The 19,762-nt window shown below is 43.4% G+C and overlaps 1 protein-coding gene across 6 annotated transcripts in view; it reads right to left on the bottom strand.

The window, feature by feature from the left end:
- Positions 1–1,034: 1,034 nt before the first annotated feature.
- TNRC18 (trinucleotide repeat containing 18) overlaps positions 1,035–19,762 on the bottom strand; it is a 968,701-nt gene continuing 949,973 nt past the window's right edge. For all 6 annotated transcript variants that reach the window (XM_056534534.1, XM_056534539.1, XM_056534536.1 and 3 more), the window contains one exon: positions 1,035–2,135. In XM_056534534.1, the coding sequence (XP_056390509.1) occupies positions 1,929–2,135 (207 nt within the window). In that variant the 3' untranslated portion in view covers positions 1,035–1,928. The remainder of the gene's footprint in view (positions 2,136–19,762) is intronic.

The following is a 19,762-nucleotide window of genomic DNA, read 5'->3' as shown; positions in this document are numbered from 1 at the left end:
GGTCGTGAGAAGAGAAGATGCTCCTGCAGGTGTCAGGTTTTGCGGGGAGCAGCGGATGATGCCTGGTGAGGGGGATTGCATCATTGTGAGAGGGGGAAAACATCTGTAAATTATATTACAGCTTGGGATAGAGAAGGTGCAGAACTGTAGAATCCGCACTTCTTTGTTCACACTTGGGGGTCAGGAGATAGCCTGAGAAAAGATATATAGAAAGTCACATTACAATCTGCGGAATTGGACCCCAGCAGCTTGATGTGTAAGGCAGTCTTTCCCAACCAGTGTGCCTCCAGCAGTTAAAGACTAATACTCCCAGCATGCTCAGACAGCCAATGGCCGTACAGGCATGCTGGGAGTTGTAGTTATGCAAAAGCTGGAGGCACACTAATTTGTCAAATACTCCCCATACACTCAACATACAATGGTCATCCCGAAACCAACTACCAGTTGTGCACAGACATATGTACTCAACATACGTTGGTTACAACATACAATAGTCCTCCTGGAACCAATTAATATCGTATGTTGAGGGATCACTGTACTGGCTATTTTACCAATGATATACAGTATGTTGTATGCGCCAATCAAATTCTTGTTTTTTGTTCTTTTATGTATATTTTATGACTATGCAACCACATGAATGTAAGGAAATATAAGGCCACTACACTTGTCATTTTCATTAATTTACTGATTACATAAAATTTTCCAGGTGCTGAATGAATTCCATATAGAAACCAATGCAAACCAAATGCCACCAGATAACTTGAGCCTCTGCTGACAAATGAGAAAACAAGGTGCCCAGCCCTGTATATATATATGTTGATAAAAGCTGAATGTATAAAAAATTTAATTTAGCCCTACTGGCTTTACAGTTAACTACACAGTTCACCTAGTATACTCAATGCTTTTTTTTTTTTTTTTTTTTATTCTATTGCTCAGTAATTCTAACCTGTCCCAGACACCTTTTATTCCTTGAGTAAAAGTTAAGTGTGTTAGAAGATGCTTATTTATGTTAAGAAAATATTTCACACAAACTATGAGCTACAATACATTTTATGAAAAGGAAACACAGAAATGCAAAGAAAAAATTTTGTGCCTAAGAAATATTCAAAGTAAAAGACAACTGTTTTTCCTAAAAGATTAAGTGTTTTTTTTTTCTATAAATGATTAGAAATTATGTTTTAACATATCTGGAATGAAATTATGTATTAAATGGCAGCATATCAGGATGAAAATATGTCATACATTACATAAATGCAAATACGTACAGTACAAATACATTGGTGCGAAATGTTTTATCTGTGCACATGATCCTAGTTTAAATCTAAAAAATCATATATATATATATATATATATATATATATATATACCATCTAGCTTTAGAGCCATGTTTGGTCCAGGTATTGGTAGCATGATCTGAAATACTATGTCTAAAACATTCCCTTGATAAGTGGGAGGCTTTAATTTTCTTCTATTTATATACATTAATTTAGCTTATACATTGTCTTTAGTGCTTCGTGGCTGCCTACAGTCAACATATAACTATGTTTGCAGAAATGTTATTCTGTTTAGTGGCACAACATCTTCAAAGCATCTTCCTATTTACATTTATTTTTATATAATATTTAATACATGTTTTCTGCTGTTGAATTCTAGAAATATAAAGGATAATGGACTTCTTATGAATACTTCAAGGCAAATTAAACATTTACTCAAAAATGTATATAAACAAAATTAAACCTTGGACAATTGACTTTTGGCAGGGTGAAACAAATATTGACTCTTCTAATCCTATTTTCTCCAATACAGGTATTAAAGTGTTATTTTATTTTATAGAATGCTAGGACAAAACCTGCCCTACTTAAACTATAGTGTATTAATGATTGTCAAAAAGTCTTATGTTTGGGATAAACTGCTAAATATTAGTGTATTTAGCAGATTACAGGTACTCCATCAGTATTGAAGATCATTCCTGTGGTTGGCTCGTAGGTTCCTGCAAGGTAGTAGAGATCCTCGCTGTCTTGGTACTTCTTTGTTCTTAGCATCTGCTCATACTGATCAAGAGCTACAACCAGACACTTGTGAGAGACAGTCTGCACATCATTTTCATCCACATGAGAAGATTGGTACAAAGCACGCTGCAAAAGATAAACACACATTCTCATGGTGTAAAATTTAAATGTATTGTCCATTATTTATGCATACAAAAATCTTATTGTTTGGAGGTATACATTTATATTTATGAACCTTCTTAAAGGGGTACTCCTCCCCTAGACATCTTATCCCCTATCCAAAAGGATAGGGGATAAGATGTCAGATCGCCGGGGTCCCGCTGCTGGGGACCCCGGGGATCGCTGCTGCAGCACCCCGCTATCATTATTGCGCAGAGCGAGATCGCTCTGCACGTAATAACGGGCAATACAGGGGCCGGAGCATCGTTACGTCACGGCCCCGCCCCTCGTGACGTCACGGCCCGCCCCCGTCAATACAAGTCTATGGGAGGGGACGTGGCGTTCGTCACGCTGCCTGCCATAGACTTGCATTAAGGGATGGGCCGTGATGTCATGAGGGGGCGGAGCCATGACGTCATGTTGCTCCGGCCCCTGTATCGCCCGTCATTACGCACAGAGCGAACTCGCTCTGTGCAGTAATGATGGTGGGGTGCCGCAGCGGCGATCCCCGGGGTCCCCAGCAGCAGGACTGCGGCGATCTAACATCTTATCCCCTATCCTTTGGATAGGGGATAAGATGCCAGGGGTGGAGTACCCATTTAACCCCTTAAGGACCAAGACAATTAAGCCTAAACTCCCTTAAAAGGGGTACTCCAGTGGAAAACACTTTTTTTTTATCAACTGGTGCAAGAAAGTTAAACAGATTTATATATTACTTCTAATTAAAAATCTTAATCATTTCAGTACTTATAAGCTGATGTATGCTCCACAGGAAGTTCTTTTCTTTTTGAATTCTTTTAAGTCTGACCACAGTGCTCTGTTGACACCTCTGTCCATGTCAGAAACTTCCCAGAGTAGGAGAAAATCCCCAAAGCAAACCTATCTTGCTGTGGACAGTTCCTGACATGGACAGAGATGTCAGCAGAGAGCACTGTGGTCAGACAGAAAAGAAAAGAACTTCCTGTGGAGCATACATCAGCTCATAAGTGCTGGAAGGATTAAGATTTTTAAATAGAAGTAATTTACAAATCTGTTTAACTTTCTGGCACCAGTTGATTAAAAAAAAAAATGTTTCCACCGGAGTACCCCTTTAAAGACCAAGCCTGCTTTTTCAATTGGGGATGTATGAATTTATTAGAGAATAACTCAAGTAATGTTTTGCCAATTATGACAATTCTGACAGTTTTTTTTTGTCACAAGTTGTACTACATGTACACAGTTAAAGTAAGTCGATATAATTTGTAGTATTTTTTTACAATGCATAGTAGTATTTTTTTACAGTATGCATCTTGAAATGTTCAGAAAAAAATTTTTTATGCTATTTTGACACTAATAGGTTGCATATATTTATACATACAGAGCAAATAGTTTATGAAACTTATACTTTCATATGTCTACTTTACATTGACAGCATTTTTTTTAATTAACATTTTAAATGTATGAGAAGCCTAACAATTTTATACATTTTTTGAAATGTTGGAAATGTGAAAAGTACATCTTTTTATGTACTATGCAAGGTTTGCAGAAACTTAGAAGTGGTAGAACAAAGGAAATTACCGCATTTTAAAAACTAGACCCCTCAAGGTATTCACTAAGGGGTATAGTGAGTACCATATTTATCAGCTTATAACATGCACTTTTTAGGCTAAAATTTTTAGCCTAAAGTCTACCTGCGTGTTATACGCCGATACGCCGCTGCAGTTCAATGATTTAAAGCGGGCGCTTTAAATCAATGAACTGCAGTGGCTTTGCAGGTGCAGAGACCTGCCGTCGCTGCCGGCTTCTCTGCCCCGGCCTGTCCTGGGGTCTAGAGCCCTGCTGCCGGCCCTGTTACCTGTTGCCGGGGTCGGGTCCGCGCTGCTTCAGGCCTCCGGTGTGCACCCCCTGCGTTGTTGCTATGCGCTGCGAGACGCAATGACGTCACTCGCATGGGACGCACACCGGAGGCCTGAAGCAGCGCGGACCCGACCCCGGCAACAGGTAATTATACAACCAGGGATGGGGGAGGCAACGGGGCAGCGGTGCCGGCAATGGGTGCCGCTGCCCCTTCTCTCTCCCTGGCTATCGCAGATAGCCAGCGGGAGAGAAGCGGCGGCAGCAGGGCTCTAGACCCCAGGAAAGGCAGGGGGAGAGAAGCGGGCTGCGACAGCCTCTCTCCCCCTGCCTTTCCTGGGGGTGTATCGGGGTATACGCATGCACACACACACACCCTCATTTTACCAAGGATATTTGGGTAAAAAACTTTTTTTGAGCCCTCATTGTGTGGCTGGAATGGTTTCAAAGTCAGTGGAAAAAATTTAAATTAGCTTTTTTTCACAAATGCATAATTTGTGGGACATATTTTTTGTACATTGCGTCTGAAAAGGAGGAAATGTGCATTTACTGTATATTTTATGACGCTGTTCATCTTGTGTTCAGAAATACCCCCGCTAAGGCCATATTTGGTTGCTTTGACCCATGGTGGGATCCAGAAGGAAAGAAACACCATTTAGATTTCAGGACATCATTATGCCTGCAAAGGATTGAAGCTGGCAGAACCATACTGCACCCCCACAAGTTGCCACTTTTTACAAACTACACCCCTAAAGTATTCAATTGGGTTAGTATTGCGTTCTTTGAGGCCTTTTTTGTTGTTGATGGTATTAGCATAAGTCTGAGTACAAAAATGTAAATTAACTTTCTTAACTTAACTTTCTTCTTTATCATATGCATCAATTTGTGGAATACATAAAAAAATCGCTTCTGGAATGAATAAAATGCCCCCCAAATTTTATTATGCTGCTTAGGCCATATTTGGTTGCTTGACCACATGGTGGGACCCAAATGGAGAGGAGCAGGGATGTGCACAGACATTTTGGGGAGCAAAGAGAAAAAAGGGCACTTCTCATAATTATTTATATAATTATGCCCCACTGCCCAGTGTCAAAAGGGCAGGGGCTCAAGCCCCCTCTCTTGTCAATGTGCGCACGTCCCTGGAGAGGAGTGCAATTTGGCTTTCAGGATATCATTATACAAATTATAGGTCACACTTTATGCCTGGAAAGCATTCCAGCTGTGACAACAATACCACAACCCCAGAAGTGACCCTCAAAAATACACCCCCTAAAGTATTCACTTAGGGCAGTAGTGAGTATGTTGAGCCCTTACATATTTTTGCTACATTGCTTCTGAAATGGAGGATAATTAATCAGTCTGTTCATTCAGGGTTAGTTACCTGGACATATGGTAGGACCCAGAAGGAGAGGAGTGCCCTTTGGCTTTCAGGACATCATTATATGAATTATAGAGCCCACTCCATGCCTGCAAGGATCGGAGCTGGCAGAACAATACCACACCCCCACAAATGATCCCAAGAGGACCACAAGATTTTTGTCTCAAAAAGAAATATGTATTAGCTGGACCAGGGACTGAACTGATCGGTCCTGGGTTGGCTATTAGTGGAAATAAGCACCTGCACATGACGAATATATCCATAATCGGGTGTTAAAAACCCTATGGGGGCTATAACATTGCAAAAAAAAAGAAAAAAAAAGTTAATCAAGATCATTTAACCCCTTCAATAATAAAAGTAAGAATCAACCCCCTTTTCATATTTAAAAAAAAAATCGGCGCATGCGGAAATGTCCAAATTATAAAAATATATAATTAATTCAACCGCTTGGTCAATGGCGTACACGCAAAAAATTCGAAAGTCCAAAATAGCGTAGTTTTGGTCACCTTTTATATAATTAAAAAATTAATAAAAAACAATCAAAAATTCCAATCAATATAAAAATGGTACCGCTAAAAACTTCAGTTCACGGCGCCAAAAATGAGCCCTCATACTGCCCCGTTCGAGGAAAAATTTAAGTTATAGGGGTCAGAAGATGACAATTTTAAACATATAAATTTTCTTGCATGTAGTTGTGATTTTTTCCAGAAGTACAACAAAATCAAACCTATATAATTAGGGTATTATTTTAATCATATGGACCTATAGAATAAAGAAAAGGTGTAATTTTTACCTAAAAATGTATTGCATAGAAACGGAAGCCCCCAAAAGTTTAAAAATTGTGTTTTTTCTTAAATTTTGTCTCACAAATGTAAATGACAATTATGACAAAGTATAATTGGTGGCGCAAAAAATAAGCCATCATATGGATTTTTAGGTGCAAAATTGAAAGAGTTATGATTTTTTGAAGGTAAGGAGGAAAAAACGAAAGTGCAAAAATGTAAAAACTCCGGGTCATGAAGGTATTAAAACAGTTGCCAGTTCTCTACCCCTCCCCTTCCCTTTTCTGTCTCCCTCCTTATTTCCCCCTCCCTGCCCGTTATTTCCCCATTTACATTTTTTCTTATCATAGTTACATAGTTAGTACGGTCGAAAAAAGACATATGTCCATCAAGTTCAACCAGGGAATTGAAGGGTAGGGGTGTGGCGTGATATTGGGGAAGGGATGGGATTTTATATTTCTTCATAAGCATTAATGTTATTTTGTTCCAGGAATGTATCTAATCCTGTTTTAAAGCTGTTAATTTTTCCTGCTGTGACCAGTTCCTGAGGTAGACTGTTCCATAAGTTCACAGTTCTTATGGTAAAGAAGGCGTGTCGTGTTATCCAGGGAGGATTGCGTATTTAGCTTTTTTATTATGGAGTAATACCTACTGTTGCAAGTTTTCTTATTTTATTTTTACCTTTTTGTTTTTCTGATGGTATTATTACTATTGGTTATCCTTCATTATTGTATTTCTCTGTTATTGTACTATTTCAGATTTTTCTGAAAAAATTAAACTACTTATGTTGAAAAAAAAAGAAAAACAGTTGCGAGTTATTTGTAAAATGCATTTCAGATTTAATAAAACTGCTTTGGAACATTTTTTTATTGTTATTTTTTAAAACTATAGTTAAATAAAACCCAACATGTTGAATAACAGAATTATAGACTGATTAAAATATAACTTTTATTACGAGCCCATAAAAACAAGGGTACCACTAAATCAAAAGAACGTGCAAAATAAATCCACAAAAATGGTGATAATTAATACCAACAGGTGACAATTCACCTCGATGAGCTAAGATGTGTCTGATAAAGCACATAACACAGATCACATCGACCACTCCAGGGTCCAAGTATAATTACCGTACAAGATGAAAGTAATAAAAGTATACAATTTGTGTATCTATCCGTCCCTATCCCCAGATGGCACAGGAAGGGGTACAGGGAGGGACAACTGCGGGGTCGGGAGCCTATCACTCCCTACGCTAATCCCGATTATGGGCCCTAACCCTAGGCGGAATTGTTGCCCTAATAACGGCAGTCCCGCACCGGAACCTCCTATTCTATACTATACACTCCCTACACATCACTAACTCACTGGCTAGAATAAAAGCTAACTCTCTACCTGGACAAAGCCCTAAACACTAAAATGTGAAATTGATATAAGCATAGATGTAAGTAGTTAGGGAGAGGGGGAGATGTTGCTTCTACCAAATATGACAAAATGGTAGAAAGAAGTATATATGTATAGATAAATCCCCAGATAGTATTTTAGTAATGATATACATGAATATGCAGTGCAACAGACATAGATAGGCACAGTATGTACATATAAGTGTATGCAACACACACAGATAAGTGCACAACCCATAACATAAAGCACCTGTATGCAGAGATGACAACCAATGACTAGCCACTATATGCATAGCAATACTTAGCACCAGAATAATAAGCTGTATAGGAAGGTTGTATAATGACACATAAATTGTATACTTATATAGATAGTTGTAGTCAAAACTCTCAATGCGTTTCTCCCATCACGGTCATCAGAAGAGTGATAAGATGAAGATGACAATGTGACTCAAACCCCCGGTGTTCTCCTAAGTGGGGATCCCATCTTGAGTGGTTAAAACCCAACATGTACATATAAATCCCTTCCTGCATTTAGATGTACTACTTTGTTTTACCTGCAGTGTTCTAATCACTGAATGTAATAGTAATTCTAATAAATAAAATGCAGGTATGGGCTGACACAGTTGACATTTAGGAGTGTGTCTATGGGGAGTTTTTCCTATTTATCCAGAAGAGTATTGCTGAAATCAGACACCGAAGTTAAAATAATGATCAGAATCACAATCTCCATTCTAGATAATCCCAAAGGTATTCAACAGGGTTGAGCTCATGCCTTTACGGGCCTTCCCCAAACTGTTTCTACAAGAAGCATTAAGATTTCTGTCACGCGGCGCTTGTCTGCTCGCAGCGCCTCGGTCAGACCCGCTGACCGGGAGCGCTGCTCTGCTATCACCGGTGGGGATGCGATCCGCATGGCGGGACGCGCCCACCCAAGGGTCGCATCCCAGTTCTCTCACCTGCCCCGTTCCCCTGCTGTCATGTCCCGATGCGCGCGGCCCCGCTCTCTAGGGCGCGCGCGCGCCGGCTCTCTGAAATTTAAAGGGCCAGTGCACCACTAATTGGTGCCTGGCCCAATCAATGCTAATCACTCCAAAACATATAAAAACCCACTTCCCCTTCCTGTCCTTGCCGGATCTTGTTGCCTTGTGCCAGTGAAAGCGTTCCCGTGTGTCCATTGCCTGTGTATTCAGACCCTTGCCGTTGCCCTTGACTACGAACCGTTGCCGCGTTCCCTGACCTTCTGCTATGTCTGACCTTGCCTTTTGCCTAGTCCTTGTGTATTGTGCCTGACTCAGCAGTCAGTGAGGTTGAGTCGCTATTGGGTGGAACGACCTGGGGGGTTACCTGCCGCAGCAAGTCCATCCCGCCTTGCGGCGGGCTCTGGTGAAAACCAGTAACCCCTTAGATTCCGTTCCCCTGGTACGGCCCACGCCATCACCTCACTGACATAGAGGATCCACTACCTGTGTCATCCCCGCATACCACTCCGGATCCTGACAGTTGATGCCGGCCATGGATCCCGCTGAGGTCCCGCTGCCCAGTGTCGCTGACCTAACCTCCGTGGTCACCCAGCAATCTCAGCAGATCGCGCTACAAGGACAACAGCTGACTCAGTTGACTGCTATGCTACAACAGCTTCTACCTCAAAAACAGCAACCATCTCCTCCGCCAGCTCCTGCATCACCTCCGCAGCGAGTAGCCGCTCCCAGACTCCGCCTGTCCCTACCTGACAAGTTTGATGGGGACTCTAAACTGTGCCGTGGTTTCCTGTCCCAGTGTTCCCTACGCCTGGAGATGATGTAAGACCAATTTCCTACAGAATGGTCTAAGGTGGCGTTCGTGGTCAGCCTGCTGTCTGGAAAGGCTTTGTCCTAGGCCACACCGCTTTGGGACCGCAATGATCCTGCCACTGCTACTATCCAGTCCTTCTTCTCAGAAGTACGCAGTGTCTTTGAGGAGCCAGCCCGGGCTTCCTCAGCCGAGACAGCCCTATTGAATCTTGTCCAAGGGAGTTCTTCAGTGGGCGAATACGCCATTTAGTTACGCACCCTTGCCTCTGAGCTATCCTGGAATAATGAGGCCCTCTGCGCGACCTTCAAGAATGGCTTATCCAGTTACATCAAAGATGTTCTGGCCGCACGAGAAATTCCTGCTACCCTGTCTGAACTCATCCATTTGGCCACCCGCATCGATATGCGTTTCACTGAAAGACGCCAGGAACTTTGTCAGGAAAAGGATCATGTTCGCACCAGGCGGTTTCCTCCCCTGGCACCTCTCTTCCAGCATCCTTTGCAATCTATTCCTGTGCCTTTTGCCGAGGAGGCTATGCAAGTGGATCGGTCTCGCCTGACCTAACAAGAGAGGACTCGCCGTAGGAACAAAAACCTGTGCCTGTACTGTGCTAGTACCGAACATTTCCTAAAGGACTGTCCTATTCGTCCTCCACGTCAGGGAAACGCTCGCACCTAGTTAACGTAGGAGAGGCGTTGCTAGGTGTGAATTCTTCCTCTCCACGACTGACTATACCTGTGCGGATTGCTATACCCGCTAATACTAATCCTTCCTTCTCCGCTGTGGCCTTCTTGGACTCTGGTTCAGCAGGAAGTTTCATTGTAGTTGTAGCCTCCCTAATCAACAGATTCGATATTCCAGTTACCCGTCTTGTCAAACCTCTCTTCATTTCATCCGTCAATGAAGAGAGGCTTGTCTGCACCGTGCGTTACCGCACTCAACCGTTGCTCATGAGTGTTGGAGTTCACCATCATGAACATATTGAATTTTTTGTGCTGCCCAACTGTACTTCAGAAATTCTTCTGAGCTTGCCCTGGCTCCAACGTCACTCGCCTAGCCTCGACTCTGCCACCGGGGACATTAAGAGTTTGGGATCTTCTTGCCACAAGCGATGTCTCCACCCAGTTCCTTCCTGCCAAGTCTCCATTGCTACTCCATTGCCAGGTCTTCCTAAGGCCTATCAGGACTATTCTGATGTCTTTTGTAAAAAACAAGCAGAGGTCTTATCTCCACATAGACCCTGTAACTGCCTTATCGACTTGCTCCCTGGTACCACACCGCCCCGTGGTAGGATTTACCCACTTTCTGCCCTGGAAACAGAAGCCATGACAGAGTACATTCAGGAAAACCTCAAAAGAGGGTTTATCCGGAAATAATCTTCTCCAGCCGGAGCTGGATTCTTCTTCGTGGCCAAGAAGGCCGGCTCTCTACTTGTATTGACTACCGCGGTCTTAATAAGATCACAGTGAAAAACCGCTACCCTCTACCACTCATCTCTGAACTATTTGATCGATTGCGTGGAGCTAAGATCTTCACCAAACTTGATCTAAGGGGCGCCCATAATCTCATCCGTATTTGTGAAGGTGATGAATGGAAAACCGCCTTCAATACCAGAGATGGACACTTTGAATATCTTGTCATGCCCTTTGGTCTATGCAACGCCCCAGCAGTCTTCCAGGACTTTGTCAACGAGATTTTCCGGGACATGCTGTATTCCTGTGTGGTGGTCTATCTTGATGACATTCTCATTTTTTCTTCCAACCTAGAGGAACATCGCCTCCATGTCCGTCAAGTGCTTCAGCGCCTACGCAAAAATCATCTTTATGCCAAGATTGAGAAATGTCTTTTTGAACGCAGCAGTCTTCCCTTCTTGGGATACATAATCTCCGGTCAAGGTCTTCAAATGGACCCTGATAAACTATCTGCAGTAATAGATTGGCCACGTCCCACTGGTTTGCGAGCCATCCAACGATTTCTCGGATTTGCAAATTATTATCGTCAATTCATTCCCCACTTCTCCACCATTGATGCGCCTATTGTGGCCTTGACCAAGAAAAATGCTAATCCGAAATCCTGGCCACCGCAGGCGGAGGAGGCCTTTAAACACCTCAAAGCCGCCTTCACTTCTGCTCCAGTCCTGTCCAGGCCAGATCCTCTGAAGCCCTTCTTCCTTGAGGTTGACGCCTCCTCAGTTGGTGCCGGAGCTGTCCTTCTTCAAAAAAACTATCACTTGCGGATTTTTCTCCAAGACTTTCTCTCCTCCTGAAAAGAACTATTCCATTGGAGACCGGGAACTATTGGCCATTAAGTTGGCACTTGAGGAGTTGAGACATCTTCTAGAAGGATCCTTGCATCCCATCACCATCTACACTGACCACGAAAATTTGTCCTACCTTCAATCCGCCCAGCGGTTAAATCCTCGCCAGGCTAGATGGTCATTGTTCTTTGCCCGTTTCAATTTTCAAATTCATTTTCGTCCTGCGGACAAGAATGTCAGGGCTGATGCTCTATCACGTACGACCGATGCCTCGGAATCAGAAGTTCTTCCTCAACACATCATACCTCCTGAGTGTCTGGTCGTCTCTGCCCCAGCTTCTTTGGTGCCAATTCCTCCCGGAAAAACTTATGTTCCTCCACGTCTTCGCCTCCAGACTCTCAAATGGGGTCATTCCTCCCACCTGGCGGATCATGCTGGAATCAAAAAGTCCATACAGCTAATTGCCAGACACTATTGGTGGTCTTCCTTGGAGAAAGATGTGACCGATTTTGTGCGGGCCTGTACAGCGTGTGCACGTGACAAGACTCCACGCCAGAAGCCGGCTGGTCTTCTCCTTCCTCTGCCTGTGCCTGAACAGCCATGGTCTCATATAGCTATGGACTTTATAACTGACCTACCTTCATCTCATGGCAACACTGTCATTTGGGTGGTCGTTGATCGCTTTTCCAAAATGGCTCATTTTGTCCCGCTTCCGGGTCTACCTTCTGCTCCACAATTGGCGAAACAAATTTTTCTACAAATTTTTCATCTCCACGGGCTTCCCACGCATATTGTCTCTGATAGAGGTGTTCAATTTGTTTCAAAATTTTGGAGAGCACTCTGCAGTCAGTTAAAGATCAAATAGAATTTCTCTTCCTCCTATCACCCCCAATCCAATGGACAAGTGGAAAGAGTAAACCAGATTGTTGGCGACTACTTGCGGCATTTTGTCTCCTCCCGTCAAGATGATTGGGTCGACCTTCTGCCCTGGGCTGAATTCTCGGACAACTTCAAGAATTCTGAGACTTCCTCCAAATCTCCATTCTTTGTGGTGTACGGCCGTCACCCGCTTCCCCCCCTCCCCATTCCCACTTCATCTGGAGTTCCTGCCGTGGATGAATTGACACAAGATTTCTCCTCCATCTGGAAGGAGACTCAAAAGTCGCTCCTACTGGCCTCATCTCGCATGAAGAGACATGCCGATAAAAAGAGAAGAATTCCTCCTGTTCTTACCCCCGGTGACAAAGTATGGCTCTCCGCCAAATACATCCGTTTCCGTGTCCCTAGCTACAAGCTTGGTCCTTGGTACCTTGGGCCTTTTAAAATCAAGAATCAAATCAATTATGTCTCCTACAAGCTTCATCTTCCCCCTTCTCTTTGTATTCCTAACTCTTTCCATGTTTCTCTTCTCAAACCTCTCGTACTTAACCACTTTTCTCCCAAGGTCACTGTTCCTGCTCCTATCTGTGGCTCCTCTGATGTCTTCTCCGTCAAGGAAATCCTCGCCTCCAAGGTCGTTCGAGGTAAAAAAAAAAATTTGGGTGGATTGGGAGAATTGTGGCCCTGAAGAAAGAAACCTGAAACCAGGGAACCTGAGGCCAATATTTTAGACAAGGAACTCATCTACAGATACCTCGGTTCCAAAAAGAGGGGGAGACCCAAGGGGAGGGGGGGGGGTACTGTCACGCCAAGCGCTCCGGGTCCGTGCTCCCTCCAGGAGCGCTCGCGGCGCTTGTCTGCTCGCAGCGCCCCGGTCAGACCCACTGACCGGGAGCGCTGCTCTGCTATCATGCTATCACCGGTGGGGATGCGATCCACATGACTGGACGCGCCCGCCCGCGGGTCGCATCCCAGTCCTCTCACCTGCCCCGTTCCCCTGCTGTCATGTCCTTGCCAGATCTTGTTGCCTTGTGCCAGTGAAAGCGTGTGTCCATTGCCTGTGTATCCAGACCCTTGCCGTTGCCCTTGACTACGAACCGTTGCCGCCTGCCCTGACCTTCTGCTATGTCTGACCTTGCCTTTTGCCTAGTCCTTGTGTACCGCGCCTGACTCAGCAGTCAGTGAGGTTGAGCCGCTATTGGGTGGAACGACCTGGGGGTTACCTGCCGCAGCAAGTCCATCCCACCTTGCGGCGGGCTCTGGTGAAAACCAGTAACCCCTTAGATTCTGTTCCCCTGGTACGGCCCACGCCATCACCTCACTGACATAGAGGATCCACTACCTGTGTTATCCCTGCATACCACTCCGGATCCTGACAATTTGCCTTAATTGGAACTAACAGGACGAGGCCAGTGCCTGAAAAATAATCCCATTAAGCACCAGGCTTTACCATTCACACAATACAGTTAACCAGGTAATGTTCTCCTGGCATTCACCAAACCAAAACTTAACATCACACTGCATGTTAGAAATGCCTGATTTGTTACTCCACAAAATTTGTTTCAACTGCTCCAAAGTCCAGTGGTGAAATGCTTTACATTACTCCTTCTGATGCTTGGCGTTGTGCTTGGTGATATAAGGTTTGTATGCAATTTCTCTGCTATAAAAACCCATATCAAGAAGCTCACCTCACCAGATGAGGTTTGCAGCAAAGCACTGGTAATTTATGCACGGTGTACCTTTAGTAATTGTTTACCACCACACTGAACTTTACATGATCTACCACTTTGTGCCTACGTTGCTGAGGTTCTTAAATGCTACCACATTTTAATAGTATCACTAACAGTTGAATGTGGAAGACGTGAGAGGAAAGAAATTTTATGAACTGACTTGCTGATGCGGTTGCCTCCTATTACAATATCTCACTTGAATTCAATTGGTTCTTTAGAGCGACCTACACTTTTACAAATGTATTCGCAAAAGGCACACTGCATTGGTATGTGCTTAATTTTATATTTGTGTGGCAATAGGACTTAATAAAACTGAAGAATGTGACACATAAAACTGTGAGGTTCCATTTCTTCTCCAAACATGGTGTCACGGACCGACCAGGGGACAGGGAGAGAGAGCCCTAAACTGACTCTAAAACCGCTTTCCCTGCCTACTTGCCCATCCACCCTAAACAGTGGATCGACAACTGGGTGCCGGTACCTCCCTAAACTAAAGTGCAGTGGGCTTAAAAACACATACAAATAAATAGTCAGTCACAAACCAGAAACATAACATGAACATAGAACTCTAACAGATTAAGTTCAGAGGACACAGATCAGTGAGCAGCACAGAGGACACTATATACCTATGGTAAAGCACAGAGGAAAACACTAGCTAAGTGATCATGTACTCTATGATCAGTGCATGTACAAAAACTCCAAAGATCTGAAATCAGAACTAATAAACATATAGAGTTCAAAACACCAGACAGGAAAATGAATGAGTCAGAGCAGACTCCAGGAACAAACAGGTATAAGCTTAAACCCCTAGAAAACCTCCGGTAGATACAGGAATAACAATACCCTCTGAGTCCCCACGGACAGGTAAACATCCGTGCCTGTGCCTCGCATCTCCTCAGCCGCCTGTGTGGTCGAGCCGTGCCAGGGGTATCGACCTGAGTGTCACTTGCAGCAGCAAGTCCATCCCGCTTTGCGGCGGGCTCTGGTGAAAACCAGTGGCACCTTAGACTCCGCTCCCTGGTACGGTCCAAGTCATCTGCCACACAGGTCCAGCGGATCCACATACACCGGAGTTCCTGTCTTCAGAAACGTGAGTGTTACAACTGTTCACACTGGACACAAGACAAAAATAATAGCAATCCCTCAGAACACCTCCAGTAGACACAGAGTCCCCATGGACAGGTAACAGGGATGCCTAGTACAAAAAAAAAACAGATATAACAGGATATAATTATAGAACCCTGTTCACACTGAACACAAGACAGGAATCGCAATCCCCCAGAAAACCTCCAGTAGACAGGATTGTCCCCATGGAGCAGAAACAGGGATGCCTAGTTACAAAACCTCCAGTAGATGCAAAGTCCCCATGGAGCGGAAACACAGTGTGAACAGATACATAGCAGAAAGGACATACAAATCCTAAATCAGACTATACAAACAATTAAAATTAAAATCTACTAAGCATGCTATCTAACCATGGGTAAAAGCCCAGAATATATATATATATATATATATATATCAAAGATAAATGCAAGATGCATGCTAAAACAGAGATAGTAGATTAAAAGATCAAACAAGGAGTGTATCACCCAAAGCAACATGCAGCATGTCCATGTGTAAGTCTGTAATCACCAGCTCTGAAGCTGGAACTGAGCTCACCTTATGTAGACACACCCTAAGACCTATTGGACAGAAAGCCAAAGACTTTAACTATTCCCTGACCAGGGAATATAAAACTGTTCACACACAAGAAAACCAATAGCTATGTGTGAACACAGCCCAAGACAGACATGACACATGGTGTGTATTATGGCATCCAAACAGTGCAAAGAGAAAAATATATAGGGGGAGATTTGTGAAAACCTGTAGAGAGGCAAAGTTGACCAGTTACCCATAGCAACCAATCAGATCGCTTCTTTCATTTTTCACAGGCCTTGTTAAGAATGAAATAAGCGATCTGATTAGTTGCTATGGGCAACTGGACAAATTTGCCTCTCCACAGGTTTTGATAAATCTCCCCCATAGAGTCCAGCTCCCAAAATGAAAAAAATATTAAAAGTTCAACATTTAATCGATCCTCTTAAAATCCCAAAACAAATACACCCAAGTGAACAAAAAATCACAGAAACGCAGACATGGGGAGGAACGAAACAAACTGTACTTATGTTTATACAATATCTAATATTCGGACATCCCAAGTGGAACACAGGATTACAGAAATCACTACCTATGAGGTAACATCCTGGGCGGAAACTATGGTAAGTGCAAGTGTTAACCCTTCTTGTGAGCACTATTATTCATCCACTTTCAATCAATGTATAACGTTATATGTCCGGATGCAACAACATGATTTTCTCTAGATCAAAATGTCACACACCATGTGACACAATATTCCGTTAATGTGTAACATTGTAATAACATAATCTGTTAGACCAAAACATTGCATGTGATACAACAGAAGAGATGTAGTTCAAGCCATGCAAACTCAATGCGCGGGGAGATGCAATACACCCGATGTATAGAAACACTCTCCATGCCATTTATAATAGATGTTCGATAACATATAATTATCCATATCATGTTCACATTTATTACGCACCTGTTGGCACTGCGTTCTGCATATTTAAATCTGTAAATGCTCGCATGTTCCTATATGCATAAGTATGTGAACCCAGGAAAAGGTGGTTGATAAATAGTAGTAACATAGTAACATAGTTCATAAGGTTGAAAAAAGACCAGAGTTAATCAAGTTCAACCTATATCCCTAATGAGTCCCTACTGAGTTGATCCAGAGGAAGGCAAAAAACCCTACTAGAGGTAAAAATTCCTTCCCGACTCCAAATATGGCTGTCAGAATAAATCCCTGGATCAACGTTCTGTCCCTGTAAATCTAGTATACATAACCAGCGATGTTATTAATCTCCAAAAATGCATCCAGGCCCCTTTTAAACTCTTTTACAGAGTAGGACAGGTCATTACGATAATACAGACCCTGCGGGTGGCGTGAATCCAACCGCAGGATCCAAAATGCTTCCTTCATAAATACTGCATGAGACCAGTCTAACTTCTATAAATTGGGTACTACTAGCATGTACCTCATTGAAATGGCGACTCAAGCCTGACATCGATCTTGTGTTAAAATTAGTACCCATATGGGCGTGCAAATGTTCATATTTATACGCATTCTTAGTTTTCTGGTTGTGCGGCTTATATATTGCAAATTACATGCTCTGCATATGGCAGAATAGACGTGTTGTTTCGCAGTTGATAAAAGATTTGATGAAATAAACATTGCCATTAGCCAGGGAACTGAATGTCTTAGTTACAGACATTAATTTACATAGGCGACATCTGAGACGTGAGCATCTATAACAACCCTTTGTTTTCAGCCAATTATTGCAGAAAGAACCATTACTATAATCACTGTTAGAGAGTTTGCTTTGCAGAGATTTAACCTTTTTCGCCACAAACCTGACCCTATTGTTTACTGTTTTACAAAGATCTTCATTCTCATGCAAAACTGGAAGATGTTTCCGTATAATATTTTTTATACTGTCAAACTGCAAGTTGTATGGTGTGGAAAAAGTTATGGGAGTATCTTTAGAATGTTTAATTGTATTGATGTTTACTGGCTTATTGAAGGAAAGATATTGATTTCTGTTTTTCAAACTTACAATATTTCTAGTAGAAAAGAGTTGTCCGGCACTAAATCCACTTTATTGAAGCATGATGATAAAATACAAGCTGGGCAAAGCAGCCTACGCGTTTCGGACAAGCATGTCCTTAGTCATGGCATAAAAAAGCAGTAGCATGTACCTTCTTATATATCCAGTTATTCAGTCACATGGTATTGCTGTCTAGAAAAAGCTAAAAAAAATGAGACCTGGAATTCTGGAACAGGACTTCCTACACCTTTACAAAAGGAGTTGGTTAAATTGCACCAGTAGATATAAATTGTTCCACAATATATATATTGATTACATATATAGTCATAAAGACCAAAATATAATAAAGTGTTCATGTACCACTAAGGGTGCAAATGGACACCTGAAACGCGTCACTTTTCTTGTCTGCTGGCTTTTATTCAATAAAGAAGATTTTGGCACTATTCCTCGCTGGACAACCCTCTTTTTGTTTGCTACAAAGTGTTCAGTTGGTGACATTTTATCGCTTTTTCTTATGTTGATAATTTTATAAGCAATATTCATATAGATCCCAGAACGCAATATTAAAGGGGTACTCCGGTGGAAAACTTTTTTTTATTTTTTATTATCAACTGGTACCAGAAAGTTAAACAGATTTTTTTATTACAGATTTTTAAAGAATTTCCTCAGTAGTATTCAGCAGCTAATAAGTACTGGAAGGATTAAGATGTTTTAATAGAAGTAATTTACAAATCTGTTTAACTTTCTGGCACCAGTTGATATAAAAAAAAAAAAAAAAAAGTTTTCCACCAGAGTACCCCTTTAACCCCTTAAGGAGAATGGACGTACTCCTACGCCTCCGTTTCCGAGTCCTTAAGGACCGAGGACGTAGGAGTACGTCCTGTCCTTTCCCGGCCCCCCGCCGCTAGCCGGAGGGGAGCCGGCGCCCGATGCCTGCTGAAATCGTTCAGCAGGCATCGCGGCATATCGCCCAGGGGGGTCATTATGTCCCCCCATGTCGGCGATGGCCGCAGATCGCTGGACAATTCAGTCCAGCGATCTGCGGCGATTTCGGGTCAATCGGGTCTCCAGTGACCAGGTGACCCGGAATTACTGGCTGATCGGGGCCGTCAGAGACGGCCCCGAACAGCCAGAGCCTGCAGGGGTGAGGTGGCACTGGTGCCACCTCACGATCGCCCTGATTCGTCGGTGGGATTACCGGCCGACCAATCAGGGCGCCTGCTGCGGGTGTCACTCCCGCACCCGCTCCGCCCCTCTTCCGGAGGACGTGAGCGGGTGCGGGACGTGCACCCCTGGTGCTGGGGACCCCGATCCCCGGCGTTAATGTTGGGATCGGGGCCCCAGGAGCGACGACGGCGGCGGGACTGACCTGTGCGGCGATCAAGCAGCAGCAGGAGGTGAGTGACAGCCTCCTGCTGTTGCTTAGCAACAGCTCCCAGCATGCAAAAAGGGCATGCTGGGAGCTGTAGTTATGCAACAGGAGGAGGCAGACCACCACAACTCCCAGCATGCACTTATGGGCATGCTGGGACGTATGGTTTTGCAACAGCTGGAGGCACATTCTTTCTATGAAAAAGTGTACCTTCAGCTGTTGTGTAACTACAACTCCCAGCTTGCACAAACAGCTTAAGTGCATGCTGGGAGTTGTAGTGGTGCATCTGCTGGTTGCATAACTACAACTCCCAGCATGCCCGTTGGCTGTCGGTGACTGCTGAGAGTTGTAGTTTTGCAACAGCTGAAGGCACACTGAGTTAAGTAGCAAACCAGTGTGTCTCCAGCTGTTGCATAACTACAATCCCCAGCATCCCCAGCCAAAGTAGTATGCCTCCCGCTGTTGCATAACTACAACACCCAGCATGCCCTTCCGCTGTACGTACATGCT

The sequence above is a fragment of the Hyla sarda genome, chromosome 8 (genome assembly GCF_029499605.1).
Source record: "Hyla sarda isolate aHylSar1 chromosome 8, aHylSar1.hap1, whole genome shotgun sequence".
In the NCBI taxonomy this organism is placed as follows: domain Eukaryota; kingdom Metazoa; phylum Chordata; class Amphibia; order Anura; family Hylidae; genus Hyla; species Hyla sarda.
This window is presented reverse-complemented; position numbering and strand designations above follow the sequence as displayed.